General features: G+C 34.5%; 1 protein-coding gene across 2 annotated transcripts; it reads right to left on the reverse strand.

Moving 5' to 3' along the window:
• Positions 1-8,414: 8,414 nt before the first annotated feature.
• On the reverse strand, positions 8,415-9,626 carry PDHA2 (pyruvate dehydrogenase E1 alpha 2 subunit). 2 transcript variants are annotated; one of them, XM_011356259.2, is made up of 2 exons: positions 9,113-9,626; positions 8,415-9,037 (listed from the first exon to the last, which is right to left on the reverse strand). In XM_011356259.2, the coding sequence occupies exons 1-2, from the start codon at positions 9,624-9,626 to the stop codon at positions 8,451-8,453; spliced, it is 1,101 nt and encodes a 366-aa protein (XP_011354561.1). In that variant the 3' UTR covers positions 8,415-8,450. The 2 variants fall into 2 exon arrangements, with proteins under 2 accessions (XP_011354561.1, XP_011354559.1); XM_011356257.2 differs by having other exon boundaries at positions 8,415-9,626.
• Positions 9,627-14,989: the final 5,363 nt, after the last annotated feature.

A 14,989-nucleotide genomic window follows, 5' to 3' on the forward strand; every position in this document is an offset into this window, starting at 1 on the left:
AAGTAGTCTGGATAATAAGGATAAGCAAGCTACACTCTTAGCAACTCATGTCTACACTATATATGCAATAAAGTAAATTTATAGACCAGATGACATTTAAATTTTCCACTGATGACCTATATAATACAATAGGACAATGCTTAGTGAATTTCAGGAATCATTGAATAAAAATCATGACTAAGCTTTTAGAATGACGGATTCAAATCTAAATGACATTTGTGAAAGGAAAGAGACAAACGAGATGTTTCTCTGGAAAAATATGTGAGAAAAACCAATCCTACAACATAAGACAAGAGATGAAGAAGAAGGAGGAGAAGGGGAAATATAACTACAATTTGGAGGATCTAATACGTGCCAAGAGCTAAGGACTTAATGCATGTCGTTTCCAATTTTCACACCAGCACTACAAGGTAAGCATGATATCCTTCCTTTTTACAGAGTAGTAAATAGTGCCTCAAAAGAAGTTAAATCGCCCAAGATCACACTGCCAGAAACACTAACAGTTAGCTTCTTTTGGGTCCAACCTCAGGTGTATTTGAGTTTAATTGACTATGATCTAATAAAAACTCAGTTCTTCCCCCTCAGCACAATTCAATGAATAAGCAATGAATCATTCAATGACCTGATAGTGAAACTGTGTTTCTAATATCTTTACATCGGTCAGAGTTTTACTTTTGTATAATTCTTGGTTCAAATCTCAACATTTCAGAAAAACATAGGAAAACATAAAGGGTTAAGAATGTCAAAAGACAATGAGGGAACTAACAAAGGATTTTGGATGATAAACTTAAATCACAAGAAATATGCCACCTCCCCAGGAACTGTGTTCATAATATGCTGTCATAATGGTAGCAAACTTTTGGTTCCAAAATATGGGATATTCCAAATGACTTCTATAGCTTTTAGCCTAAAGGAAGCTATAGAATTTTATGACACCAGTGAAGGAGAAAGCTCTTCAATTCTTGGGATCTAGATGTACCTTAAGGAAGTGATGAGCTGCTCAGTCTGCAGCACTGCAGTCCATATGGATGCCAATGAAGAAATTCTCTGGGCACTGTTGGCAAGTTATCTGTGTCTCTAATGGAAGCAAATTACATAGTACTTTCCAAAGTGACAGTATCACTTTAGCAATGTGCAGATAAAGTGTTTCAGTAAAATCTAATAGCTCAAACTCGCCAGAAACATTATTAAAATAATTGCTTCCTCCTACTTTTTTCTTCTTTTTTGGCAAAGTGCTACTACATGCGGCAGCACGTTTTTAAAAAGAAGGTAACATAAACTACAGTAGGACACAGAAACTACAAAGGCAGTGTTCTTTCTTCCTCTTTAATAATTCTAACGTATGACTGCTGAAATAACACTGCAGCCTGGAAAGCTGACTTTTAATAGAACATTTGTAGATAATTGAACTGCTGCTCATTGTTCAAAAGGTCACAAAGTTTGAGTGGGCTCTTTTTCTTTTGGTAAATTATTCAGCTTGAGTATTTATTGGCCTGTCAAAAGGAAAGTATTGTATGAACTGTCTTTGTTGCTCTTCAGTGTTTCCTAATTTGATTGGGTTCTTTTCTGTGCATAATCTCAGCAGAAAATTTTCATCTCTCTTTCTCAAATTCCAGTACAGAGATCTCTTATCATTCTTTTGCTGTACAGATCAACCTCATGAATCAAATAGAAATGAAGTAAGTCAATGAGAAAGAATTATAATACTGATTGAATGGAGAGTTTTGATTGGATTTTGTTTCAAGTTTGATCAAATCACTGCTCTTATTAATATTGAGGAACATTCCTTAAAATAAATCTATAATAGTAAGATGGGGGCTAATCTTGGAGAAAGTGTTAGAATTAGAATATCTATAGCCATCTTTATTGCAATAGAATGGCAAAATCTGTACTTCCCAGCCCTGATTCTACACAAGCAGTATCTGCACACTATCTACTTGCTTTACCATAGTTAAAAGATCAATAGACCCCAATTTGAGCAAAATTTGGATGCAAACAGTAATCCCATTACTTCTACATTGTCTTACTGTCCAACTTTGCTGGCTTTTCACTACTAATTTTGGTATCTAATGCTGAAGGAGAATTACTTAAGTCAAGAATGAGAGAATCATGAGAAAACAAAGGGATTAATTTGTGAAAATACATTCCACATGCAGCTCTCATTTGCTTCTGACCTCTGCAATCCTTGCACCTACATAAAATGGAAGAATTTTTTTTTTTTTTTAATTGTTGCTTTCTGATAAGGAAGAGTAGTGTCTTCAAAATATTGTTTTTTTCTCAGGGAAGCGCTCTCTCTTCCTATGGACCAGAAATGTTCATTTATTGATCACCTGTACATGGAACTAAACTGGATATTACTTTACTTCTTCATTTAAATTTCACAATAGTCATATGTGTCAACCTTATCACAGGCCAAGCTGAGATACTGAGAATTAAGTCACTTTCTCAAGGTATCATTTCTCATAGATGACGGGACCATAACTTGAACCCAGTTTTAAATGAAACCAAAGTCCAGACTCTAATCTATATCTATATCACATAAACACTGGGTTGCTTTAAGACCAATGATACTGGACAGAAAGCATTAGGATCTAAAGGGCCTGTCAATACATGAGATGTTACTGATTCAATTCATCAATAGGTATTGACTTCTATGATAATACAAAAGTCATCAGTATGTCAACCTACTGCTTCTAGTTCCCTTGTCCTTATTTGTTGCATATTTCCACATCATTCTCCTGTTCTCTGGTTTAATCTTCTGTCTCTCTCTGTCTACACTTACCAGTTTGGCTCAGTTCCTGACTTCATTCTAACTTTGCCTTTCATTCTAACTTAGGTTCTGCTGAATCCTAAGTTCTTGGCTGCCTGGATTTCTCTTCGGTATTTGGGTAGACTGGTCAAGAATAGCTTGAACTCCCAAAGACTTGCTCACAAACTGCCTTGGCATTTCCAGTGCTGGCTTTGAATCAACAAGGCCTAATAGTCACCAATCAGCTGAAGGCTTCCATCTGAACTGCCACAGTCAGTGAAATTGCAGATATAATCTGCAGTGTATTTCTTGATCTATGGTTGATAATGTTTTACTATGAAGTCCTGAAAACCTAATGTTTTGAGTACTTTAGTTCATCTGAAAACCAGCCTCAGATGGTGGAAAAATATGTTGACAGTTGTAAATTCCTAGGCTTTCTTATTTTTATTGGAGACTTGTTTCTTCCCCGCTTGCAACTTCTAAACTGTGAACCTCTGCACTGATATATCATATGTGTTTTCTGTTTCTGAGTTGGTTTAGGAGGCTTCATCTGTTCTAACATTTCTAGCTGGGAGTAAGCAATGCAATTTTCATTTATGCTGAGTCTAACCTCACTTTCTATTATGGTTATCTATTGCTAAATAATGAAATATCTCAAAAATTAGACTCTTAAAAGCAACCATTTTGTTTTTCTTGTGATTTATCCATTGAGGATCTGGGCAGTTTGGTTGGTGATTTCACTGTTCCTCAAGGCATTGTGGTCATTTGTTGGTTTTCAGGAAAAAAATGGGCTATCTGAAGGGTCCAAGATGACCTTTATTCACATATCTGTTGTCTTTGCAGGTATAGCTGAAAGGCTGAACTCAGCTGGTTGGTGATCAGAATCCTTTTCTATATGTTCTCTAGCAGGTGTTCTTGATGTATTTGAACTTCTTAAATGGAGACTCACAACTCCCAGAGATAAGGTTCCAAGAGACACGAAGCAAAACTTGCCTATCATTAAGTCTTGAGCCCTGAAACTGCGCCGCATCACTTCTGTTGCTTTCTATTGGTCAGAGCAGACATAGTCCCACCAGATTTCAAGGTCAAGGAACATAGATCCCTTTTCTCAATGGGAGGAATATCACAGAATGTGTGGCTATCTTTCATCTGCTTAACTTCTTATACTCTATGTCTGGTTCACTCTCAATTTTAGTATTTGTGTTTCTACTCTAAGCCTGAAAAATCAGAACTCAGTTTATAGTAATTTATAAAATTCCTTGGTTTTAGTTTAATTCCATTCATTCATTTATTAACATATTTTTTTCCACCTACGTCATGGCTGAGTATTACAAGAGACAGTGATTAGAAAGTAGTACAAAAAACAATAATTTTCAAAATGTGGACTTTGTTCCCTGGCTTCGAAATCTTGCCTCCACCATTTACAAATTGTGATATCTTAAACTTACTTAATTTGAGCCTCAGTTTCCTCTTCTGTAAGGTGAAGATTAAAATGTCCATATTATATGAATGTTTCGAACATTATATGAAATAATATATGTTAAATACTAAGCATATCTTGTACTCTAAAGCAGTCTAGCAAAAAAGAGCAGTAGCTATAATTAATAGTTATCATTATAGTTCAATGTTCATGCAATGTATGAGCCTGAATTAGCCATTTAACATGACTCCTATATATATATTTGTTCTGTATAATTAAGAAACTTGATTTTTTGTTATGCTTATGGTTATGGTTCGTTGCAGTAAAAGATATGGAGCAAAATCAGTAAAGGGAAAAGACACATGGAGAGAAATCCAAAAGAAGCCAGGCATAAACTTCCAGATAGAGGTACATGGGGATATATTATTAAAATAAACTTATCCGGACAAACTAGTACAGCATGGCATCAGGCATACAGAACATTCTTATCAGACGGAATATTCCAAGGGTTAAATTATCTCCCAGGAGTGTGAAGACAGGCCTTTCTTTGGGATGTTCAGGGTTTGAGACACCTAGGCTAGCTGGGATAATCCTTTCCTTCCCATATACTATTCTAAAATGTCAATAATAAAGGAAAATGGGTGCAAGGCATATGGGAATTCTGTTCATTGTTTTCAATTTTTCTGTAAAACTCAAACTGTTCTAAAAATTAAAGTCTATTAAAAATCAAAATCCTATATGACCTATTGGAACGATAGGTCATATAAGCTGATAAATATTCGGGCTGAAAATATTTTAACATTTTCTTTTAAGTTATGTTATCTAATTGAGATTGTATCATAAGAAATTCTGTTGCATTATCTTGGCCTAATACCTTTAAGTTTTCTTTTATTTTTGTGTTTTAAGGAAATGACTGAAATTTTCCTCATCAAAACTAGCTTTTATTATTCTTAATAGCCAAAACATGGAAAAAATTTAAATTTCCATCAACCGATAAATGAATAAAATAGAATTTAGAATGTTATTCACTTATAAGAAGAATATAGTACTGACTTATGCTACAGCAAAACTTGAAAACGTTATAAGTGAAAGAAGACAGATGCAAAAGAGCACACATTATATCTTTTACTTTAAATCTCCAGAATAGGCAAATCCAGAAATGGAAAGTAGATTGATACATTCCAGAGGATTAAGAGATGGGGAAAAGGGACTTGACTGATATAATAGGTTTTGAGTTTTTTCTTTCAGGTGTTGGAAATGTTCGGGAACTAGGTAGTGAAAATGGCTGCACAACTTTGTGAACACTAATATCTACGGAATCATTTTCTTTAAAAGGATGAATTTTACGGGACATGATCTATATTTTAATTTTTAAAACTAGCCCTTCTTTGCAAATAAATTATCAGGTTACATTTCATTAACTTCTGCTCTGATTTTTGTACATGGGATTGGCAGAAGTATCAATTTTTAAAAATAAATATAATTCTAATGTATCTAAGTATTGCTTTTATAAAATGTTCTTAACTTCCTTTCTCATTTTATTACACAGATATGCACACAATCCTTTATCTTTATAAAGTATCACAAAGATTGAGATAATAGATACTATTTCTATCTCTAGATAGTCTAGCATTTTTGCAACAGTGAAATTCTTATTACGAACATCATGGCTTATTAGGTCTACTAACATGTGGATAAAATAGACTGAATTGTATAGACAGAAAATAGAATCTAACTGCTTCATTTCTACACCTCTCTGATCTATAGCTTCATAAATAAATTGCTATTATTAATTTATTGCTTTATCTATTTGAAAAAAATAAGAGTTTTTGTTTTGGCTCTTTCATTTTGTTTTGCAAAAATAAATAATTATGTGCAACCAGTGATATGATTATTATTCCTGAATGTACACACAAAAACCTGGACATAATATAGAAAACATTGAAAACTTTCTACTTTAATGGAATTTTATAATATGTATTGAGACAAAGTACTTTATTTCTCTAATATAGTAAGGTTGGATTTTTTCCTGAAATAGAGTATTTGTGTATCTTGATTTAGTGATGGCTTTATTTCTTATCAATTTACATCTTAAATATCACTGGTATTAAAAGAATTCATAGTATAAACAAACTTTTAATATAATTTCTATATACGGTATACAGAAAACAGCTTTGAGCAGCTTATCTTCTGCTTGGATGTTTATGAAAATATAAGTATGTGAAAACAAAAAGTAGAATGCTTTGTCATTCAAAGGATGTGATTATTTTAACTTTTATTAAATACTTTTTGATTTTAATGAAAGCAATCCAATCAAGTTACCTCTGAACTGAAGCTGCATAATCAAAACATATTAAATAGTAATATGACTGACTTATAAACAAACCAGTGCTTATCTCTGCTTTCTGAATTTGGACTGTTAAAGTTACCTACTTTGTTTTGTGGAAGGTATAGAGAGTAAGCCTGTTTATATGTATATATATGTTCATGCACTCACAGGCTTCTGAACTTTTGGTTTTCTGTTAGAGTTCTTAGAAAGTATCTAACTTTTACTGTGGAAGTAAATGCTATATAATAAAAAAAAGATTTTAACTTTTTTTCCAACTATATGTAATTGACATATAATGTAATATTAGTTTCAGGTGGATATAATGATTTAATATATGTATATATTACAAAATGATCACTAAAATAAGTCTAGTGAATATCACTATGCACAGTTTTAATTTTTTTTCTAGTGATTAATAACTGATTCTTTTGGTGTTTTCTACAAATGATTGCTTAAATCACAGGTAAATCTTAATTGCTTGTTTTAATGAGTCTATCTCAAAGGAAGGAGATGGGCCCAACCTCACGCTCATTGGATTTTAGATTAGTCAAATATAACCAAGTAAAAATGTTTTTACAAAGTCCTGCCTTGCTAATTGATATGGTATGGGACTGTAGAGAAAAGCAAACCTGTTTGATCCAAGTTAGATATTCCTTTGAAAAAAGTTATCTGTGACCGTTCAATTCTCGCCAGGGCAGATTTTACTTTCACTTATTAATATCACCTCCTCTGCTTAACTTCTTTAATGTTACTATACCTGTTCATTTTTCAGTCTGAAACTTACCAAGACAGTTCTTTCTGCAACATGTAATAGTCCAAATGGATTGTAACATAAGAGTAGCTTTAACCAGAAGGTTAAAGTAAAATGCGTTTTCCCTTTATTTTACTTTGTTTATATTTTTCCTTTAAAATATTTTAAAAGTATTTCAATAAAGTACAACATGAAAAACTGTCCTTGTCCTATTTCCCTTCGCCCTGTTATGTTTCATTGGAAAAATATTAACTGGCTTCAGCATCAATATTGGCTATGTGTTCATGTGCGTGTGCATATGCACGCTATTATAGTAGGCTATGTTACTGGTTAATTCAAGTAAATTATTGTAAATTGCATAGCAGTAAAAGGTCCTGATACCTTGGTGTGGTTTGAAATAATCTCTCTACCTCAAGGTAGTGACTTTACACACAAACTCCTAGCAGGGGGGAGCAGAAATCAACTATTTTTTTTTCTTTGAATAAGAGTGTTCACTAAAATAACATAAAGCTAAATCAAATAGATTATAGCAAGTAACTTGGATTGTTAAATAATTCTTCGTTTTTCCTATTTTAGGCTTGTAAAAATTTTAAATAATCTCTAAGATATTCATACTTCAGTTAAACAAGGTGGCTCTCAGACAAAGGTAGCTGTAATGCCTTGGTTGTAAGCAAACCAAAACCTAAGCCAGAGTCAATGTGCTCAAATCTGAGAAAATGAAACTCAAGAACAGCAATCACAAACAGCCAACAAGGCTTTCCCAAATAAGGCAAACTATAGCTAATCAAATCATCTTTGCTATGCTTCTCTGTAAAAAAAAACCTCTTCCCCAGCTTCTGTTGTAGGATGGCTCCCAACTGCCTTTAGTTTGTCACTGCCTGATTTAATCAATGTATACTCGAATAAGGTTGAACATTTTAATGTGGTTGTTTATCTTTTAATAATACTAAATGATTAGTATATTTTAATGCAACAATATATGATTGAATACAATATCCCTTTAAATTGAGTGTACATCTTTCACTGATCTTTTATTTTAATAGACTCTTAATGGTCCCAATTTCTTTTAATAATAGCTTACAAGACTTTTGTTTTCTAGGTTTTATTTATTCCTCTTCAACAAAATAGGGCACACGTTTTCTTAAAGGTGACCATAAATGTTTCTCTGAGAACTAACGATTAATTTATGTAGAGTCTCCCTTTAACTGATGGACTTAAACTTGATCCACTGATTTGCACCACGAACTTCAAAAGGTGGACTATCGCTGTATATATGATGACCTATTTCTTCCAAAGATGGTTCAGGATCACTTGTAGCAAACAGGGCTGCATCCTCAATTTCTTTTCTCACTTCAACATCAATTTCCTTCAATTCTTCAATACTGGCAAGCTTGTTGTTTACCATTTTATTTTTCAGAAGCATAATAGGATCACTTTTACTTCTTACATCATGAATTTCTTCTCGCGAACGATAACTGACTCCAGGATCACTCATGCTGTGTCCGTGGTAACGGTAAGTCTGTAGCTCCATTAGTATGGGCCCCTTTCCAGATCTACAATAGTCAGTTGCAAACTTAGTTGCCTCCCGAACACACAGAACATCCATTCCGTCTACCCTTAGTCCAGGGATAACATTGCCTCTCTTGTAGTAATCCGTGCTTGCTGCTGCTCTCTCAACGGCTGTTCCCATTCCATAGCGGTTATTCTCACAGATGAAAACACACGGTAATTTCCACAAAGCTGCCATGTTGAAAGCTTCATGTATCTGACCCTGATTAGCAGCGCCATCTCCGTATAGGGTCAAAGAGACCTCATTGTTTCCCTTGTATTTACAGGCCAGAGCAATGCCTGCTCCCAGGGGACCCTGAGCGCCCACAATGCCATTGCCCCCGTAGAAGTTCTTGGAATACATATGCATCGATCCTCCTTTACCTTTAGCACAACCTCCTCGTCGTCCTGTCAGCTCTGCAAGAATCGATCGGGCAGACAGTCCGCGAGTATAGCATAAGCCATGAGCCCGATAGGATGTGATGACATGATCGGTGGGATTTATCCCAGCCTCAATGCCCACGCAACAAGCTTCCTGACCATCACACAAGTGACAGAAACCACGAATAAATTTCTGTTTATACAGCTGATCTGCCTTCAATTCCATTCGGCGAACAGTCTGCATCATTTTGTAGTATTTCAGTCCATCCTCCCGGGTAAGCACTGTTGTGACAGGGGGACCTTCTTCCAACCTATAAAGATCACATTTCTTAATTTCAAATGTGGCGTCGTTTGAAAAGTTACAGGAAGCCACCAGCACTCTGCTAGCGGGCTTCTGGGCGACATCCGACAACACGCGGGACACAGCGGCAACGAGCATCTTCCTCATGGAGGATGACCGTGGGTGACGGTGGCAACTCCCAACTGCCGGCGGTCCTTGCTGCGTCTCCTGTCACCTTCTGAGCCTCCTTCCTCGTGCAGAACGCACGTGGCGCAACAATGGCTGTGCTGGTGACAGAGGCCACGTCATGCGTGCTAGGTCACTGGCCGTTAGCCTAGATTGTTAAATTTTTACAGAGACTTTTGGTTGTAAAATTAAGAATAAAAATTGTTTCTTATACTGGAAGACATGGCTGAACCACACCACAATTCTAATTAATGGCATTTTCGGTGCTAAATTATAATAATCTGAGTCCCTTCTCCTTGCTAAAAACTGTAACAGTGCTTCTTAAATGTGTAACAATGGAAGAGAAGAAGAAATGCAATCCCCAAAGCACTCAGGAGTTCTGATAGGTTAAGCCAAAGATATTCTTACCAGTATTTATTTAGTGTTTTTTTTTATTTTTCTTTAACATATATATGAATATTTTATTCTACTCTATAATATGCCATATTTATTTTAATGTAAAAATAAAGATGTAAATTATTTGTAGTTTAAACACATTTCAAAAAACAAACACTTTTTAAAAACAGTTGGTGCTCCAGAAGAATACACCACATTTATCTTTTGGCTTCTAGCACCTTTATCACCTGAGGTGGAGGGAGGGGAGCAGATGATGTTACACAGACCCCAGCCTGAGAAAAACAATCTAAACACAATAATAAGCTTTGCCTGATGTTGCAAACTTTGAAGCAAGGTTGAGATGCCAATTGCCATAACAATTACCAAGTTTTATATGGTACTTTTCTTATAATCCTGAATCCTATTCAGCCAGTTTTATTCCTATTTTCCGACCAATTTAATTTTTTGTTGTTGTTGTTTTTGTCTTTTCCTATAATGTCTTCAACAGGTTTCCATAGAAAACATTGAGATTTAGGTGGCTTTGTTTTTGCTGTCAATCAAAATAGAACCAGTTTTAGTCCGGGAAATTCAAAAGCATATATAATACCTCTTCATATAGTAAACATTAGAAAGTATAACTTCTTATAACGTGACTCATTCAACAGTTTGGACTGAAAGACAGCAATAGAGTTTGCTTAAGCAACTCATAACAGTTTCATCATAGGACAAAAGAAGTCTTGGGACTACTGTTATAAAGATCAAATATCATTTTCCTCTATTGTGCGTTTACTAGGAAGGTGATTTTGTACCACTATAAGCCTACCATAAGCAGAGATCTTGTTCTATTTAGATTATAAAATATATATATGTTAAAGATTTTTTTAAAGTCGTTAAATAAATATTAAGCGATTTACCTTAATGCATGCTCCGTTTTACGTCCACTGCCTATTGGTAAGTAAACATACAAATAAAAACAAAATCCCTGTTTGCAAATAAGTTCTTAACCAAATTTTCCTAGGACATGTTCAATGCAGCTGCATTCTCTATATCTAGTTGCAAGTGTTATTTTGGACGCTCCTTTTGATTTTCAGGCAGCAAGGAGAAAATAGTTTGTTAAAAAATTATGATATCTCTTAAAACTTGATCCTCCCCCGACCTTCCCAGCCCGGTCATCATAACAAGCCTCATTTTTTTACTCAATTTAAAATTCTGCTGTTAGAATTCGTGGTCTTGCTGTGTCGTTTGCTCCCTCTTTGATAGTTAGCCTGTCTTGGCTGTTCTCTTTCATTCCTGCAGGTATTAGAGATCTCCAGGGAGCATTATCTCCATGAGAATGAGAAAAATGACACTGCAGGATGGAACAGTAGTGTTAATGGGTCACTGAGTGACAGCTGAGCCTTCTCTCAGAGGTATCAGCCAAGCTAGAACTGCCAGGAAGACAAGAGCTATATAGTAAAGCGTGCCAATTTAATCTTGTCACATGTAGCCTGGGCTGCAAAGATAGAGTTCCTTTTAAAAGCCCAGCGTGACAAAGCTAAATCCAACTCATGCCAGAGGAGAACATGCAAAGATGCTAATTGGGAAATACCTGTGCTACAGGTTGCTACAAAGATGGCCCCCTTTTATTCAACAGCCTCTGGTTAAGATAGACAATAAAATGTGAAACTTCTAGGGACCTCTTGGACATCTATCTGTTACACTATATCTCCTAAATTTAACTTAAAGATAGATGAAATCATATTTGCAGAATATGATGTCAAAGTATTCTCATTAAACTGATTAGTCCTGATGATAACTTTTTGAACTTTTATTATGTTCCTAAACTCATTCACACCTTCATTTACAGACATTTAGTGCAAAAGTTTAAAACTCCTAAGGAGAATCTGAGCTGTTTAACTACTTCTTTTATCTGCCTTTGGCTTAACAGGATTCAAGCTACACATGGACAATATAGTCAATGGTGGTGTACTTTTCTTCAAAGGATTTATTTTTTGTATTGTCATCATTCGATAACAGGTTTATTACCAAACAGGACTAAGAATTACCTACATGTGCACCACATGAATGTTGTTTGCAATTAAAATTCCCATAAATTCTAAATTTTTAATTAACACCAAATCTCACTTTTAATCTATTTGAAATTAAAGGAAAACAGAAGAGCATTTTTATAAGGCCAATGGTAGACCTTAACATTTAATTAATAAAAAACCTAATAAAAGAGCCAGTGATGATAGTAGCAGTCATTTATGTAGGTGTGACAGAATTTCACATTTCATGTCTAACAGTTGATCCTACAAGAGCTTTTCTTAATTTATCTTGAAAGAGTCACCCCCATGCTATTGCAGCAATAGCATTTTTAAATAAGTGACAAGGAAATGTTAAAGAAAAAAAAGAACAGTGTGTTTGAAGGGTATTTAAATTCCTCCAGTAATAATTGCACTTTTTACCAAATGTTAAGTGAAAAAAGCTGTTAAAAACTGAATATGTTCTAGATAAATAATATTAGATCTCATATGATTAGCAGCAATGTATTTTTTCACAGCTCTAAGATTTGGCAATTAAGAGTGATGAGTAAGAACTTAGTGAAAAAAAATTGAGTTATATGTAACTCAGAGAAGAATTTTCCCCATTTGGTCTATTACTTATCTCCCTTGGAGAAAGAGAAAATGTCAGGACCATATATTCTGCAAAATAATGACAAGCAAAGTTCCTCTTCAATGTTATAATAAGTAAGGTTATTAGAGAACAGTTCAGAGCCCTGGGCAAACAATGTTTTGTTTTTTTCTCCTCACCCCCATCATAATTCTGAAATATAATTAAATAAAAATTTAGGACAAACTATAATGATGAGACAATTTGATTAAAAACAAGAAGTGAAGTGAGATTGTTCCTCATTTCATCCATATAATCATGGTGTAAGGAAAGGAAAGACATTACGGGTTAATTTTTAGTAACAACTGATGAAGTCACCATCTTTCTTCTGCTGGTTGGTCTTGGTCATCTAAGTCATCAAGTTCATGGTACCCAACCCCCTATAACTGAGTCTGGGACAAGATCTAGCACATAATATTAAAAGGAATCATAATACAAAACTATATATATATATATATATATATATATATATATATGCAAAAGCTTCCCAAACATCTTAATAAGCTCCCTATAATTAGAGCTATAATTGAATGTGGTCAGATGAAATAAGAAATAAAAATGCATGTGTAATGTGATGTCAAGATGTACCAATACCTACTGTCTCAACCAATAAAGGGCTTGTATGAGAGTCAGGAGTTGTGCACTGATTTCTGCTCAGTACTTTGAGCCATTTTGTAAAAGCATAAACTCATTAAAAGTAAATATCATCAATATATGTTTCTAACAAATCAAAGCAAAGTCAAGAAATCTCAAGTCAGAGTTAGGCCTATTTGCATTTCCCCCCAAAATGATCATTTATATTTCTTAGGAAAATGTTTTGTTCAGCAGATTTTATTTCTCACATACTTAAAAACCCATGTCTCATATTTTATTCTATAAATAAACATACCTTTATCTTGAGTAACCTTAATTTTAATAATAATAAAATATATATGAAGTGTGATGGTAAAAATAAACTCTACATATTCAGTAATGAAATGAGGGTTTCTTGCCTCTGTAGTCTTTTATAATATATTAGTTTCTCTCAACTGTACCATTTTATGATATTATCTTTATAAATGGCCTCCAACAACTCTTCCTTCTAACTATTTTGGGTAGACTGTTACCTTTTTCTAATATCAGTGTGCAATGACATAATTAGTACTTTTATTTCCTTTGATTTGCTTCTTTAAAGAAGACCTGAGTCACTGAGCTAGTTTTGAAGAGACAGAGGAATGTTGGCAAAATTCCAAGGCACTGCTGCCCCCTGGAAGGAAGTTTGAGCAGTACATTTGACCATTAAAAAATCTTGGGAAAAAGAGACTGAGGAAGAAGGCAACCCTGTGCCCCATTCTAAAAACATGCTGTTGACCACATCATCCATTCTCTTTGCTCTATTTTGTGCCTAAGCTTGGGCACAGTCTTGGCTATTACATCCTAAACTGAGATTCGAATAGCTCATATGACTCTCTCAGGAAATCCCTGCACATATATGCAGATGAACAAACAAAATTTTCTTGGCAAAATAATATTTTTTAAATAATGAGGATGAAATTTCAAGCTATTGTATGCATTAATTGGAGATGTAAGGCATCGTTGTAAACATTGCCGAGGTATGTGATAGCCTTGTGTCTCTTCACCATAGATACAAAGTTATCAAAGTTGCTCATTTGATCCTCACGGAGGCAGTTAAGACATTTTCTATCATTCTCAATTGCTACATGAGGAAACTGAGGCCTAGTGTTTAGGTAAAAGGCAAAACTTAAAAAGCTACTAATTTTTTTAAAAAGCATAATAGATATTCTTCATTTATTCTGCACATATAATGAAGTGCCTTCTTTCTATATGTCCTTGTTTGAACTAAGTAGTGAAAACACAATGATGAAATACAATTAAATTTTCCTCCATTTAATCCAGTTCATATGGAGGGTGTGAGCACTCCCAGATTTTCTGGCACTGCATGTGGAAAAGGACACATCATTATTGAATAACAGAGGAAGCAACACATGAGCAGCTGTTACAGAGGCAATAAAACTAATATATTGCATTCCAGGCAATGGTTACAATGACAGTTTGTCTTTATTAGGATCAATGATGAACAAATTAAAAATAGAGTACTGCCAAACTGCAACATGCAAAACTGAACATTCTAATTTTGTAAAGTTGTGTTGTCTCCTTTCATTTGGTAATACAACAGAGCTGAAAAGGCACAATGGGAAATATGAAAATCAGGATCTCATAATTATGCAGTACATTATGAACGTCAATGCATTTTCTCTGAGCAACCTAAGACAATGCTATAGATGTTTTATGGAGCTTTTTGTGCATGAGAATCTTTC

Source organism: Pteropus vampyrus, unplaced genomic scaffold, assembly GCF_000151845.1.
Source record: "Pteropus vampyrus isolate Shadow unplaced genomic scaffold, Pvam_2.0 Scaffold25, whole genome shotgun sequence".
NCBI lineage: Eukaryota > Metazoa > Chordata > Mammalia > Chiroptera > Pteropodidae > Pteropus > Pteropus vampyrus.